This window comes from Nycticebus coucang, chromosome 12 (assembly GCF_027406575.1).
Source record: "Nycticebus coucang isolate mNycCou1 chromosome 12, mNycCou1.pri, whole genome shotgun sequence".
Lineage (NCBI taxonomy): Eukaryota > Metazoa > Chordata > Mammalia > Primates > Lorisidae > Nycticebus > Nycticebus coucang.
The window spans coordinates 21,927,392-21,942,339 of NC_069791.1; the positions used below are offsets into that span (position 1 = coordinate 21,927,392).

Below are 14,948 nucleotides of genomic sequence, written 5' to 3' on the forward strand. Positions count from 1 at the left end.
TGTAGAGAGCATATGATTGAATGATATATTTTTACCCATTTTATAATCTTTGTCTTTCAACTGGAGAGTTTACTGTAAAGGGCCTAGATATTCGTCTCTTCAGAACTTTTGTACAAGTCACACTCAGTGCAAGCTGAGGGCAACCACTCTGTTGTTCATTCCCATGGTTAAGTGAGTCACATAAGCTCCAGGGTCCATTACAGATCCGAGATATAACCAGGTAAAGAAAACAAACAGTGTGGTTTCTTATCTGATACATTATCTTGAATTTACTGTATTATTGCCTTCCAAAGAAATTAAGGTGTAGTCTTACCTAAGAAGATAGCTAGGCCTAATTTTGATCAATTTGGTATCAATTCCATTTGATGAGATGGAAACATCTATCAGATTACATGTAAAATTTTCAAAATCAATGAAATGGTTTATATATTTTACAAATTTTAATATGGTTTGCTCACAGTCCATAATAAGAGCTACACATGTACTATTGTACATATATGTATTTATTTAATAATCATTGCATTTTAAAATAATTATCATAAGTATTGTAAACCCTACTGTATCTCAAATTATGTGGGTTCCTGTGAGAACTATGAGATTAATTTGAGCTAAGTCATTTTATTTGTTTTCCTTTTTCCTCTTCAACTAGCAAGTATTTCTTTGTGCATAAATATTTAATTTATAAAGATGATTTTAAAGATCTACTATCGTAGTTTCCTAGGAAAGCATTTAGGACAGTCTACCAGGGGTGTTCAATCTTTTGGCTTCTCTATCTGTGCCATATTGGAAGAAAAATTGTCATCTTAGGCCACACATTAAATACATAAACACTATGAAAACTGATGAGAGAAAAAAAGGTTTGTGCATAATTTTTGTGATTATTTGCCACCACAGATAAGAAAACACATAATTTACATGCAGCCCACAGGCCACAGGTTGGACACACCACCTGATAGAAGGTGACTCTCTTCGGCTATCGCTCACTCTACCTATTCTGGTTCTGGGTTCATTAAAGAATTAATGATACAAAGATTATTGAATGAATGAATAACTGTAAACATAAGTATTCCTTCTATGCACAGTAGTTGTTCTATCAATTAAATTTTATCCTTAAATTAATTCCTTTCTTCTTACTCAAAGCTGTAAAATGTATTTTTGACTAATATAAACTTATATTAGTCGAAGAATATTGGTTTAAAAGAAATAATTAAAAATTAATTTGCCACTATCCAGAGGTCTCTCACTATAGTAAAACAAACAATAAACAAACTACAAAGACTAGGGACCGATGGAAAGAGAAATCTATTGAAACTCAGTATGTACACTAGAATTTCCTGAAGTTCATACTCTATACAATTTCTATACACCCCTTGGGTGTGGGCAGAACTTGTAAATAACATGTGAAATCATCATGGGAGTAATCTGTATTCATTTTCCATTGCTGCATAATAACTTACCATAAACTTAGTGGCTCAGTGCAACCCCATTTGTTCTCATCTCACAGTTTTATAAGTCAGAAGTCCAGGCACAACTCAGATAGATTCTCACATGGAGGGTCTTGCAAAGCTGAGATCTAAGCATCAGCTCAGAGTGTGGTTGTTACTGAAGCTTGGAGTATTCATCTAAGTTCATTCAGGTTGTTGGTAGAATTCAATTCCTTGTGGTTGTACAACTGAGGTCCCATTTTTTTTTTTTCTTGCTTATTGACAGCTAGAGGGTGATTTTTATCTCCCACCTGTAGGATTTAGCCAATGTGGCCTTCTCACAACATGGTACTTCTTCAAGGCCCACAGGAGAAGCTCTCTGGACTCTTGCAAGTGTTCACCTCATTAAGTCAGGTCTACTCAACAGTGTCCCTTTTGATACTCAAAATCAGTTGATTAGGAACCTTAATTACATCTGCAAAATTCCTTCATACATAGCATTATCATTAGCAGTATCATTAAGGGATATTTGGTTTGTAATGAATGATTGCTTAAAATAACATACTGTAAACATGATTCTATAAACATACTGCTATAACAGGACTTTATAATAGTATGTATAAACTTTAAATTTTATGTACTTTACAATTTGCAAAGGGCTTGTATATATTCCGCATCATTTGATTTTTATGACTACCGATCAGAGAGGCTCAGCAGACATTAGTCCAATGTTATAAGTGAAAAAACCAAAGCTCACAGCTGCTAAGAGTTTGCCCAAAGCTTTACAGCTAATTAATAGTAGAGTCAGTTGGCTTCAGACCAGGGTCTTTTCATCCTATAGCCTGTTTTCTTTTCACTAATCATATAGTTTTCAAACAGTGTTTGATAATGTTCATAGGAGATGTTTCAGGAATTACTTCATGAACTGAGGGTAGTATTAAGTGGGTAGAGTCAAGTTTTGACATGGTGGCTCTGCTTTTATTTGTTTTATGTGTTGGGGTTCAACCCATGCTTTAATAACCACTGCATTGCACCAGGCTCCCTTGGTAAGTAAAGGTAAAGAATGTTCAGAAAAAAATAGTTTAAAAAGCAGTTCATATAGCTATACATAAAAAGTAAAAAATATGTTCCAATAAAGTACTAAGAAGTTGTCATCTCTTGCAGCAGCTGTTGAACCTTTTAAAAAGAAAAGTAGGGAAAAAAAAAAAGAACCATGTTACATGGTTGGTTTGACATATATACTTAGGAAAAAATGATGAACCCCACCCCATTCACTTTTTAAATAAGCATAAAAAATTAATACCTTCTTAATATCTGGTCTCTTATTTTTCTTTTCATGCAGACATTGACTAGAAATAGAGTACATAGCTTCAACTGAAGTAGAGTCAGCATCATTCATCTTTGTATCAACATAATCTTCAATTGTCTTTTCTTCGTCTTCAATTTCTTCTTTAATATCTAGCTTTAAAATAAAGGTTAAAACTTTGTTATAAACTACAAATAAAAGTGAAAGAAATTGGAATATAAATTTTAATTATTTAAACTAAGCTACTTTGTAATGACATGTATTCTTATTTTAGTATCTTATTTATAACCCTATTAAGAACTGAAGGTACAGGAAAAATCCTAAAAATATATATGTAATGATGCCTGGCCAAGTGATGCTTTGGTCAATGAAAGACTGTACATATGACACTGGGCCTGTAAGACTGTAATACCATCTTTTTACTGTACTTTTGCTATGTTTAGATACATAGTATGTTTACATACGGAAATACTTACCATACTGCAATTTCCTATTCTATACAGTAACATCCTAGAAGTCTGTAGCCTAGGAGCTATACGTTATAGCACATAGTCTAGGTATACAATAGGCTACACCATCTCCATTTGTGTAAATACACTCTAGGATGTTAGCACAATGGCCAAATTGCCTAACAATGAATTTCTCAGAATGCATCCCTGTCATTAAGCAATCTGACTATATATTATATATATATTTATACACACACACGTATGTATGTATGTATATGTGTATGTATTTATATATTTGTAATGTATATTTCCTAAATATTTCTACCATTTGCCTTCTAATTTTTATGTTTATGTTATGAGCTAACTGCTCTTATGTTCTTGTTAGCAGCTTTCTCTAGGCTGGCATCACAGGCTGGTCTGCTTCTTGATGGGTTCTTAATAGTGCAATTTTAATTCTGAACCCAGATGCCCCCTCCCTGCACCTGAAAAACTTCTTTATAGGTAATGATATTGTTGAATCAAAGAGAAAAAAGGGAGAGGAGAAAAGGGAGAGGATCATGATAAAAACAATAATGAATGAAGAGAAAAGTGTCAGACTAAAGTGGATTAAATGGTGGCTCCCTAACTCTAAAACATACATCTATGGTCTAATTCCTTGAACTTGTGAAAGTGATCTTATCTGGAAAAAAGTGGCCTTTGTAAATATAACTAAGTATCCTGGATTACCCAGGTGGGCCCAAAGTCCCATGGCAACTGTCTGTATAAGAGAAAAAAAGAGGAAGAAATCTGTCCCATAGGGGAAGAGAATGTTACCATGAAGTCAGAGATTGGAGTGATGAGGCCGAAAGTCAAGGAGGCCACCAGAAACCACCAGGAGATGAAAGAGGCAAGGGAGGACACACTTTGGAGCCGCCAGAGGGAGCATGGTCCTGCCAACACCTTGGTTTCAGACTTTTGGCCTCCAGAGTTAGGAAAGAATGAATTTCTGTTGTTTTAAGCTGTTTAATTTGTGGTAGATTTTTATGGCAGGCCTAGGAACCTAATACAAATGGAAAAGACTGTGAGAGGTAGAACGTAACCTCTCCAAAAGCCCTTTTAAGAGATGAATTTTGAAAATATTTGGTGATGGAAGAATCTAGTGATATAAAGGATCTTTTAAGGACTATTCTCTTTTAACTGTACTTATATTAAAATCTTACTTTATAGTCATAGTACAGTTAAACCTTAAGATTGAGTGAAAAAGTATAACCTTCCCTGAGGTTTTATGACTGTCACTATTATAATGTGAAGTCCAACCTTGTGACTGACACAGATGCTGTGTTTTTCTGCATTTCATCCTTTCTAGAGCCAAAATTTTGAGGTTTTTAAAATATATTCTAAAGAGAAAAAAGTCTTAGTCAAAGAATGCAAAATTTTAGCCTTTAGACAGGTAGACCTTGTCTAAAAAATATAAGCTATAAGTTAGTGGAGCACTGGATTCCACCTTTAGCCCTCAGCACCTTTTCTTCCTCTGCTCCTATCATCTGCATATTTTCTCTGGCCTGGGCACAGCAGCTCAGGCCTGTAATCCTAGCACTTGGGGAGGTCAAGATGGGAGGATCGCTTGACATCAGGAGATTGAGACCAGCCTGAGCAAGAGTGGGACCCCATCTTAGCCAGGCTTGGTGTAGCTAGACTACACCTATAGTCCCAGCTACTTGGGAGGCTGGGGCAGGAGGAGTGTTCAAGCTCATGAGTTTGAAACTGCAATGAGATACAGTGACCCTACTGCATTCCAGCTGGGGCAATAGAACGAGACTCATCTATACACCTTCTCTGAATAATTCTACCCACACCCCAAGCTTTATCTATGCCTGTATACCTCCTAACCTCCGACAACCAATGGGACTGACTAAGGATTTTATTTCTCTGATTAAGAATTTTACTTTTTATGAGCCACTGAAGAAAATCTAAATATTGTTAAATAACTTTTCATAAAATTATCTTTTATTAATATACTCCAAGGTAAAATATATTACACATAATATTATATTATTGCATTTCCCATGTACAATGGAAGCTTTAAAATGTACAGTTTTATGATCAATACCTATAACATTATAATATATAGATATAATATTTACGAATTTTCTCAATAAAATATGGCACCAGACTCCTGAACAAACAAATTATACCTTTTGACTTTTTAATCCCCACTCTAGGGACATAATCTGGTACATGTATATTGTCGGAATATGTCACCCTGATCTGTCCCATTAGAACACACAAATTAGTGTTTAGTATTTAACTAATTTTAAGAAAATCTAAATACAATAGTAGGAATTTTCATAATCTTTAATTTTAAAAAAAGATCCTCCAAGTTTTTAAACTTTTCTATGTAAGAAAATAAAGGTCGTGGCATAATTTTCTCAGAGCTTTATTTAGCATTCATTTAGTCTATATAATTGTCAATGAGTGTGTAATAAAACAAATTAGGTATGTTTTCTATTATCACATTATAATTAAAATGTTCCACGATAGAAATTGATAGAGCACTTTTACTAACAATTCTATTCTGATACAAATTTGAATGGGAGCCATGCTTTTCTGTTCTAAAAATACTGAAAATGCTGTCAGTAGCCACTCTGAAAGTAAGAAAATAAAAAGAAACTGAAGAGACCCTGGAAATCATTCAGTTCAGTTCTCACTTCATCTACAAAAAACAAACAAACAAACTAAAAAGCAGAACAAAGAATACATAAGTGACTTTCCTAAGGCTCACAACTCCTTCATGGCAGAGCTGAGATCTGAAATATTTCATGCTTTTCCCATATGCTACCATGTAATTGCCAATGGAAAGATCGCCTGTAGAAAATGTCATTTCTAGATGCCAAATTTAGCTATATAAATTTAGAATACAAATGCAAAGAGAAACGGATTGGAAAAAATTAGTCTTTCAATCACCAGTAACTGAGGGTCGCGGTGTTCATCCACAGCTGGAAGTCCAGTTATTATTTCCAGTAAAACCTATGAACACAAAAGAGAATTTATTGCTGTAACACCAAAGATGATATGCAGAAACTAGAAGGAATATGGATCTTGCTGTAAAATGATTAGTCCTTTCCATTCAAAGCACGTGTCTTCTAGGTACGACAGTGGAAAGAGCATGCCTCTGTGTGCACCTCTGAGCTCGCCATGCTCATAAGCAATTCTTTTCTACTGGCAACTTAGTAAACAATCAGCTCCACATAACATGTGTTCTGAGAACTTAAATGAAGCAACAAGAAGATAAATAACCCCATCAAAAGTGGGGAAAAGACATGAATAGAATTTTTTCAAAGAAAGATAGACAAATGACCAACAGGCATATGAAATGTTCAATATCACTAAGCATCATGGAAATCCAAATTAAAAACACAATGAGACACTACCTTCCCCCTGTCAGAATGACCATAACAAAGTCAAAAAACTACAGATATTGACATGGATGCAGAGAAAAAGGTATACTTATACACTTATTCTATCTTAAAAGTAATTAGAAATAGGCTAGGTGTGGAGGCTAACACCTGCAATCCTAGCACTTTGGGAGGCTGAGGCAGATGGATTGCCTGAGCTCAGGAGTTTGAGACCGCCTGAGCAAGAGCAAGATCCCATCTCTAAAAATAGCCAGGCGTTGTGGCAGGCACCTGTAATCCCAGCTACTTGGGAGGCTGAGGCAAGAGAATCACTTCAACCCAAGTTTGAGGTTGCTGTGAGCTATGATGCCAGAGCACTCAACCAAGGGTGACAAAGTGAAACTCTGTCTCAAAAATAATAATAATAATAATAATAATTAGGAACAGACTGGTAGATTAGAAAATGCCAAAAAATGTGATATTAAAGTATATACTATATGATGTGACTTGTTTAAGGCATTGATTTAAGTGACATGCTAATTGAGACAGAATAGGAGGCAAGGAAATAACTTCTTGCAGTAATTTAAAAAATCAACTCAAAAGTTTTACATATTGAAAAAAATTTCTCTAAACTTCCTGGTGTAATTAGAGGTTAAGGTGAGCAACTTATAATGTTACATTAGAGAGCCAATATGATTAGCACATTGAATAATATTCTACTTCAATCTCACAATTACAGCAGAAGGATTATTTTTACCCATTATGTGCATGGAACTTACCACACCGAAGCTGTAAATGTCAGATTTGGGTGTTATTTCTCCTCGCAAAGCTTCGGGTGCCATATATGCTGTTGTTCCCATGATTCTGCTAGTCATGACTGTCTGGGAAAACTTCTCAGAAGCTCGTGCAAGTCCAAAGTCAGATATTTTGGCAGTAAAAGCTTCGTCTAATAAGATATTTGCACTGAAAAATTTAAAATTTGGAGGAAAAAGGTTTTTTTCCCCCAAGAAAATCAAATGGTTCCTTAGACAGATGTATGCATGTACACACACATATATGTACACAGAGATTTACAGAGTATGCCACTTAATCGTATGTGTTATAAAAGCCTGAAATTTGTGTAAATATATCTGGAATTCAGAATACTACTACAGAGAAATATTGTCTTCTTTTAATTTTTGTTTCTTGAGGCAAAATTTTAGGAGAATAGAAATAAACTAAAACTGTCCATATTAGTTAAGAGATAGTTCCATTGGGCGGCGCCTGTGGCTCAGTGAGTAGGGCGCCGGCCCCATATGCCGAGGGTGGCGGGTTCAAACCCAGCCCCGGCCAAACTGCAACAAAAAAATAGCCGGGCGTTGTGGCGGGTGCCTGTAGTCCCAGCTGCTCGGGAGGCTGAGGCAAGAGAATAGCGTAAGCCCAAGAGTTAGAGGTTGCTGTGAGCCGTGTGACGCCACGGCACTCTACTGGAGGGCGGTACAGTGAGACTCTGTCTCTACAAAAAAAAAAAAACAACAACAAACAAACAAACAAACAAAAGAGATAGTTCCATTATTCCACAAATAATCTGTTACAGGATAACTTTCTACAAAGTCTTCCAAAGCACCTTTCCTAACTTTTCCCTAGAATTTCTCATTTATCTCAAAATTTTAACCAAAGTATTTGAATAATTCATTTCTTTAAATTATTCTTTTCTTTTTTCCTGTACCATCATTCTTCTCCTGAATCCTTTGGAGAAGCTATGGCTAAAAGATCTTAACTCATTCATCGGATCCATTCATTTATACATTCGTTTAGCACAACTTTATTATAAACTCCCTGTTTTACAGTATTTAAGCTTAGTGCTGGGCATGGGGAGAATCTTATCTGTGGCAAAGGCATATGAATTTTTTTTATAAAACAATAAATATTACATGATGGTAATATTAAGAATAAAATGCTGAGAACAACCATATACCTGGAAGAACTGCAGCCAAATTTTAAAGAGAAGGTGAAGAGTGTGGTTAGTCTTAAAGCATTATTAGAAGTTGATAGTTATATAAGCGAAAGAAAAGCAAATGTAGTAACATGAAAAAAAAGTGATGAAAACATTAAATCCCATGGTATATATGATCGATTTCAAAGAACAAGTGTCTACGGAACCTGGGAAGAATTTGAACTTTGTTCTATGAGCTAAGACAGCTAAACACTTCATAACAGGAAACTGATGTCAGAAGACAGCTTTAGGCAGAATCACCTGGTGGTGTTTTTAGTCAGTACCAGTTCTCATCTCATCTCTGAGATGAGAACTGGTACTGACTGGTTTTAGGTTAAGTAGAAAGGTTTATAATATAATGAGAAATAAGGAGGGTCTAAAGAGAGTAGATAAATGCAAGTGCAAATTTTGAGGCACACTCAACAGAATGTAATTACTATGATATAGAAAATGAGGAAGGCTTTAGCTTGGGAGAGAGAATGAATAGTGGCTTATTTATCAGAAAGAAAGTACAGGAAGAAGACTTGGAAATGGAAAAGATGATGAGTTTGACTTCGGATCTGTTGACTTAGAGGCTCCTGTGGGACATCTAGGTGAGGTGCTTTATGAGAATAGTGAAAATATAGGATTACATGGGAGATTCACCTGAGTATCAACAGCAGATAAAGTCAACATAAAACTACTCAGCAAGAACAGGTAGGAAGAACAGAAAAGGCAAGGAAGCAAGGACGGAGAGGGTGTCGGCACTGTGAGGGAAACACAACGTGTTCTCCTTATCTAAGGTCAGTCCCACTGCTGGGCTGTTTCCTACATTCTAAGGAACCTTACCCTATAATTATCTCAATCTCTATTTGTAGCTTTTCCCTCTTATGTGGATCTTTCCCATAGGCATATAAACATGCTTTAGCCTCTGCTATATTAAAAAAAAACTTTCCCTGAATGACACATTTATTTCCAGACATCACTATTCCTTAGTAAAATGTCATGAAAGACTTATTTGTACTCACATCAAAGTTTTCTATCTCCCTCACTCTCTTCAACTACCACTGATTTCTGACCCAATGGGTCTCCATAAAGTCACTAATGACCTTCATGATGCTTATCCCGTGGTGAAAGCACTCACCTCTTTTGACTACTCCTTCTTGGGAAACACTTCCCTGTATTCAAGGTCTTCACACTTTCCTGGTTTTCATCTTCTCTTTCTGTGTGTATATTTTTTTAAGATTCCTCTTTGGGATCATTCTCTTTTACTTGGCCATTAAGTCTAGGGGTTCCTCAGGACCCCTGAGGATACCTCACTTCCTTGAGTATAACCCTCTACCTATCACCCGAGGCAAGTAATACACATATTTATATCTTCAGCTCAGACTTAGTTCAGCTTCCAATCTGTACATGGATATCACACAGTCTGTTTAGCATCTCCACTTCTGTATCTTAAAGAAGCTCAAATTCAATGTGTACAAAAGAGAACTCACACTTTCCCAACACTCGTCTAACCCCAGCCCAATCTGGTCTTCTTTCAGTCCTTTCTATATAAGTGAATTATGCCACAATCTTTCTAGAATGCAGTTCTGGATGCCATAATTCCAGGAGTCATTCCCAATGCTTGCCTTTCTGTGACCCCCTCCAAAGCTAAGATATCAGTAAGTTCTGCTCCCTCAATCTCCCAAATCTGCTCACCTCTCTTCAAATGAACTGCCACCACCAAGACTTCCATGATGCCCTAACTACCTTTTCTTCCAAACTATTCTCCACACTGGAGTCAAAGTGATCTTTGTAAAACTTAACATGATGCCACATCCCTACTTAAAATATTCAATGTCATTTCATTATACTTTTTGGATCTGAGCTTAAATATCACATTCTTGGGAACACTTCTTTATATTAATCCTATACACTGTATTAACACTGTGTATACTAACATTCTATCAGTATTTTGTGATTTGATTGATGTCAAACTATGTATGTTACTTTTTCTAACTTTACCATCTATATTACCTAGCATACAGGAGGAAAATGTTTGACTAGATAAATACATAGGAAGGAGGAGAACTGAAAAATACTCAGGGAGGTTAAAAGTGATTGAGAAAAGAGTGGTGATCTAGAAACTAGCAAAAGTGGTCAAGAAGAACAGAATGACATGGCATTACACACGAAAAAGCTCAAGGAGGCAAGTAGGTCACTGAGTTTGGAATAAAGAAGATTCTAGAAGTTTTTACTGCGATATTTTAGTGGAGTGATGGAGGGGAAATGTCCAGATGCTGTACATTAAGACATACATGTGGATAATGAATAGAAAGAAAAAGAGCAAATTATTCTTCAAAGATGGTTTTCCAAAAGCTCTTTAACAGTAGCATTTACCTTTTAATATCTCTGTGTATATGATGGTTTTCGTGTAGAAAACTGATGCCATTAGCTGCACCCTCAGCAATCTTGCATCTCATGTGCCAAGTAAGTGGTGGGGTACCATCCTTATGAAGAAACAAACCAATTTTAAAAAATGGATGATAAAAAATTCATAGAAAATACTGGATGTCCATAAAGTTCATGTGCAATTTAAAGTAGACAACTGTCAAAATAGTCTATGGATACCCCGTAGGTAACAAAGAATATTTTTCTAGGCAACGACTAAAAATTGTTGGACTAGAATTTCGGACTATAACTTTTTTTAGCTTTTAAAAATAATCTTCAAGTCTGATCTTCATAGTCTAACCTTTACTGATAATTTTACATTTTAGATTGTCACCTAATAGAACAGCAATCCCATTTGTTTACCTAGCAACTGTCCAATTTTCATAAAGCAGAGAAAAATATTGTTTAATATGGTATAAATGATTTTGTCACAAAGTGAATATTAGTACTCCAACATATAAACAGAAAGCCAAACAATCTGTTAAACAAATGTCTTACCAGGCAAGACAGTCTGTCTAGCAGTGAACCATTGGACATATAAACATAGACCAAGCAGAAATCATCTCCTTCGCTTGAGAAACCAAGTAGTTCTACTAAGTTTTCATGTTGACACCTGTCACAAATAATTATCCATGTAAAATTATTTTGATGAATACTTATATGTTCAGCTTTAGGTTAGATGTTATTCAATTTAGAGTTTTAACAGGAAAATAATGTTTTGTATCATTTATTATATATGCAACCATTTATAATTTTCTATAAACAGTTGTCTTTTCAGCCAATATCGATCAACAATAGAAGTAAAACTTCTATCTTATAGTAAAAGACAAATAATTCAGACCATTGGAACTTGTGATAGTTTGGTTAAGGACTAGGCTCCTGCTTACTTTTGTTTAGCACAATTTTAAATGATAGCCTAGACAAGATTTCAAGGAGTCTTTATGATAACACTTTTGAGAATGCTCTAACATACCCCGAGTACTGATTTATAGATGTGACCCTTAATTACATCTAGACATTTCTGATCTTTAATCACATCTGATTATTTATAACCTAATTTGAGTTTCTTTATATACTTAAAAGTAATAAAAGTTAAAGAGACCTTTAGTACACATATAATACAATGCAGGCATCTGTGGTTCAGCAGAAAGGAAACACGGCTCAGAGTTCAAAGTCCTAGTTTAAAGCCCAGCTCTGCTACCTCCTGGATGTGTGCTGTATACTCAACAGCAAGCTTACAACCTCACCAGGCCTCAGCTCCTTTATCTGCTAAATGCAGACAAGAGTACCTGTTATGTAATATGGATGCTGTGAAGGTTAAACAAGTAAACATGTATCTGAGAGTGTAGAAACATCCCTGGTACATTGGTACAGTGTGTATGCTTTTTTACATTTAATATGATCCACAAATCTGACAGGATGGACATAAAGTTCATGTGCAATTTAAAATCGTTTAACATAGTAAATTGCACATGAGATTTACGGATCAGACTTCCTCTGTCCTCATAAACATTTTAAGAAGTGCAAATTAAAGCAGTAAATGCTCCATTTTCGACAAAATTGGCACATTTTAAACATGAATAGTTCTCATTTACTGGGTTATACTATATACAAGGCACTGTGCAAAGTAATTTACCCATAATTTAATCCTTACAATAACTTAATAAAGTTAAGTACTATTATCCCATTTTATAGATGAGAAAACTTATAAATAGAATGGTCAAGATGATCCTACTAGTAAGGTCCTGAGATTTGCACTTATTAAAAAATAGTAATAATATTCAGTGGTGGTCAGGAAGCAGTGAAGTTTGAGGCTACAATACATGGCTGGTAGGAATATAAATTACTATAACTTATCTATAAAGTCATTTGGATGTATATTAAGAAAGTGTTTTAAAAATTCATGCATTGGCTCGGCGCCTGCAGCTCTGCAGCTAGGGCGCCAGACAGATACAGCAGAGCAGGCGGGTTTGAACCCAGCCCAGGCTTGCCAAACAATAACGACACCTACAACCAAAAAATAGCTGGACATTGTGGCGGGTGCCTGTAGTCCCAGCAGTCCCAGCTACTGCTACTTGGGAGGCTGAGGCAAGAGAATCGCTTAAACCCAAGAGTTTGAGGTTGCTGTGAGCTGTGACATCACAGTACTCTACTGAGGGCGACATAATGAGACTCTTGTCTCAAAATAAAAAAAAGTTCATGCACTGCCATCTATTAATTCTCTTAGGACTTCATCCTGATGAAATAAGTAGAATTGCACTTAAAAACTCATGTATAAAGGGCATTAACGAAGCTTTAATTTGTAATATTGAACATTAGAAATAAACCTAGTGGGGTTATAGTTAAGTAAAATGTGATCCTCCGATATGCTAGAATGATGTACAGTAATTTAAAATGCTTTCAAATTATTTTTAATGACATGGCAAAAATGCTATACACATATCATGAAGCGAGTACATTAAAATATTAGCAATGAAGGGTGGCGCCTGTGGCTCAAGGAGTAGGGCGCCGGTCCCATATGCCGGAGGTGGCGGGTTCAAACCCAGCCCCGGCCAAAAACCAAAAAAAAAAAAATATTAGCAATGGTTATTGCTGGCACATTTGAGCCAAAGTTTTTATTATTTTAAAAACATTTTTCTGTATCTCCCACAATACCTACTTTGAACAAGTTACTTTTAGGATTGGAGAGTAGGAGTAAGGGTGGGGAAAACAAATCCTGAAAAGAGATTTGATCTTTCTTCAGTGTGTATTAGTTTCCCTGGGCAGGAATTAATTTCAGTCTATTCTTTCTTTCTTGTGGTTAAGTTATTGGAACTGGTGATTTAGAGGAGTGGGTCTAATACTGTAATTTGGTGAATCTCACTAGGATTCCAACCAAAAGCTCAGGCTCTGGAATTAGGCACATCTGGATTTCAATCTAATACTTACTGGCTCTGTGACTTTGGACAAGTTATTTATTTCTAAATCTCAGTTAAGAAAAAGAAAGGGAGGTTGTAAGCTGTTGAGAGGGTTGAATGAGACAATGCACAGAAAGTACACAGCACAGTGTACTGTGCATATTGTACGTACTCAAATTATCAATCACTATGATCACTGAAATAAATTGTGTGTAACTGCCTTGTTCCTCCTACTCTTTCTGTGACAGCAAACATTGTCCAGCACACTGGATCAATCCCTGCCAAGCATCTTCGCGTGGAACACTTCCTTCCTTGCTTTACAGGTGTCAACTTACATTGAAGGGCCTATTATTCTATAAATAGTTTCTTTTTAAATATCTCCACAATCGATTTCTCATGAATTCTGGGAGCAGAAAGCACGATAATGGGCAATAGTTGGATTTCCATGTAGCTTTTTGTGATTTAAAATACTAACTTAAATTAAATTGCTGTTTAATCTACAGGTATAGATAGCATAGAATTGTAGAGCCAAAGAACGTTCAATTCTTCTCATTTAAACCTTTTATTTTAATTTTATATATTTGCGGATATCACTAGTTTGTGGCACACTCTGGATTGAACCAAGCTCCTTGCTCCTTGTCTTTTTCTTTTCCATTTTAGGGCACTGCCAAACGAATACTTACTTTGCCATTACTTTTATTTCTTGATCAAACTGTTGTTTTAGTTCTTCCGTACTAATGTCAACCATCTGCAAAATAAAATAATAAGTAATGTATGATACAATAACTCCAAGGATCGTAAAACTGAAATGGGGCTCAAAAGTTCAGTTGGCTGATCTCTCTTTAAAATAATAGTATATTATTCTCCCCATTTCATAGGGCAACTGAGATCCAGAAATAATAATAATTTGATCAAGGGCCATGGTTGATTAATGAAATGAAAAAAATGTAGAAATCTCACTGAGTTGTTATAAGAACAAAATGAAACACATGAGACTTTACTGTATACAAAATTTGAAAAACAATGTGGATAACAGAAACACAAGCAAATTAGAAGGCAAAAGGAAAACAAAACCTGCAGAAGTATTCGCAACACATATGACAAAGAATGA

The 14,948-nt window shown here is 35.6% G+C and overlaps 1 protein-coding gene across 4 annotated transcripts in view; it reads right to left on the reverse strand.

Annotated features, from left to right (window-relative positions):
- Positions 1-485: 485 nt before the first annotated feature.
- The window catches only part of IRAK4 (interleukin 1 receptor associated kinase 4), a 28,057-nt gene continuing 13,594 nt past the window's right edge, over positions 486-14,948 (reverse strand). For all 4 annotated transcript variants that reach the window (XM_053555553.1, XM_053555554.1, XM_053555555.1 and 1 more), the window contains 7 exons: positions 14,521-14,585; positions 11,439-11,553; positions 10,890-10,999; positions 7,333-7,516; positions 6,123-6,185; positions 2,728-2,886; positions 486-2,600 (listed from right to left, as the gene is read on the reverse strand). In XM_053555553.1, the coding sequence (XP_053411528.1) occupies positions 2,565-2,600; positions 2,728-2,886; positions 6,123-6,185; positions 7,333-7,516; positions 10,890-10,999; positions 11,439-11,553; positions 14,521-14,585 (732 nt within the window). In that variant the 3' untranslated portion in view covers positions 486-2,564. The remainder of the gene's footprint in view (positions 2,601-2,727; positions 2,887-6,122; positions 6,186-7,332; positions 7,517-10,889; positions 11,000-11,438; positions 11,554-14,520; positions 14,586-14,948) is intronic.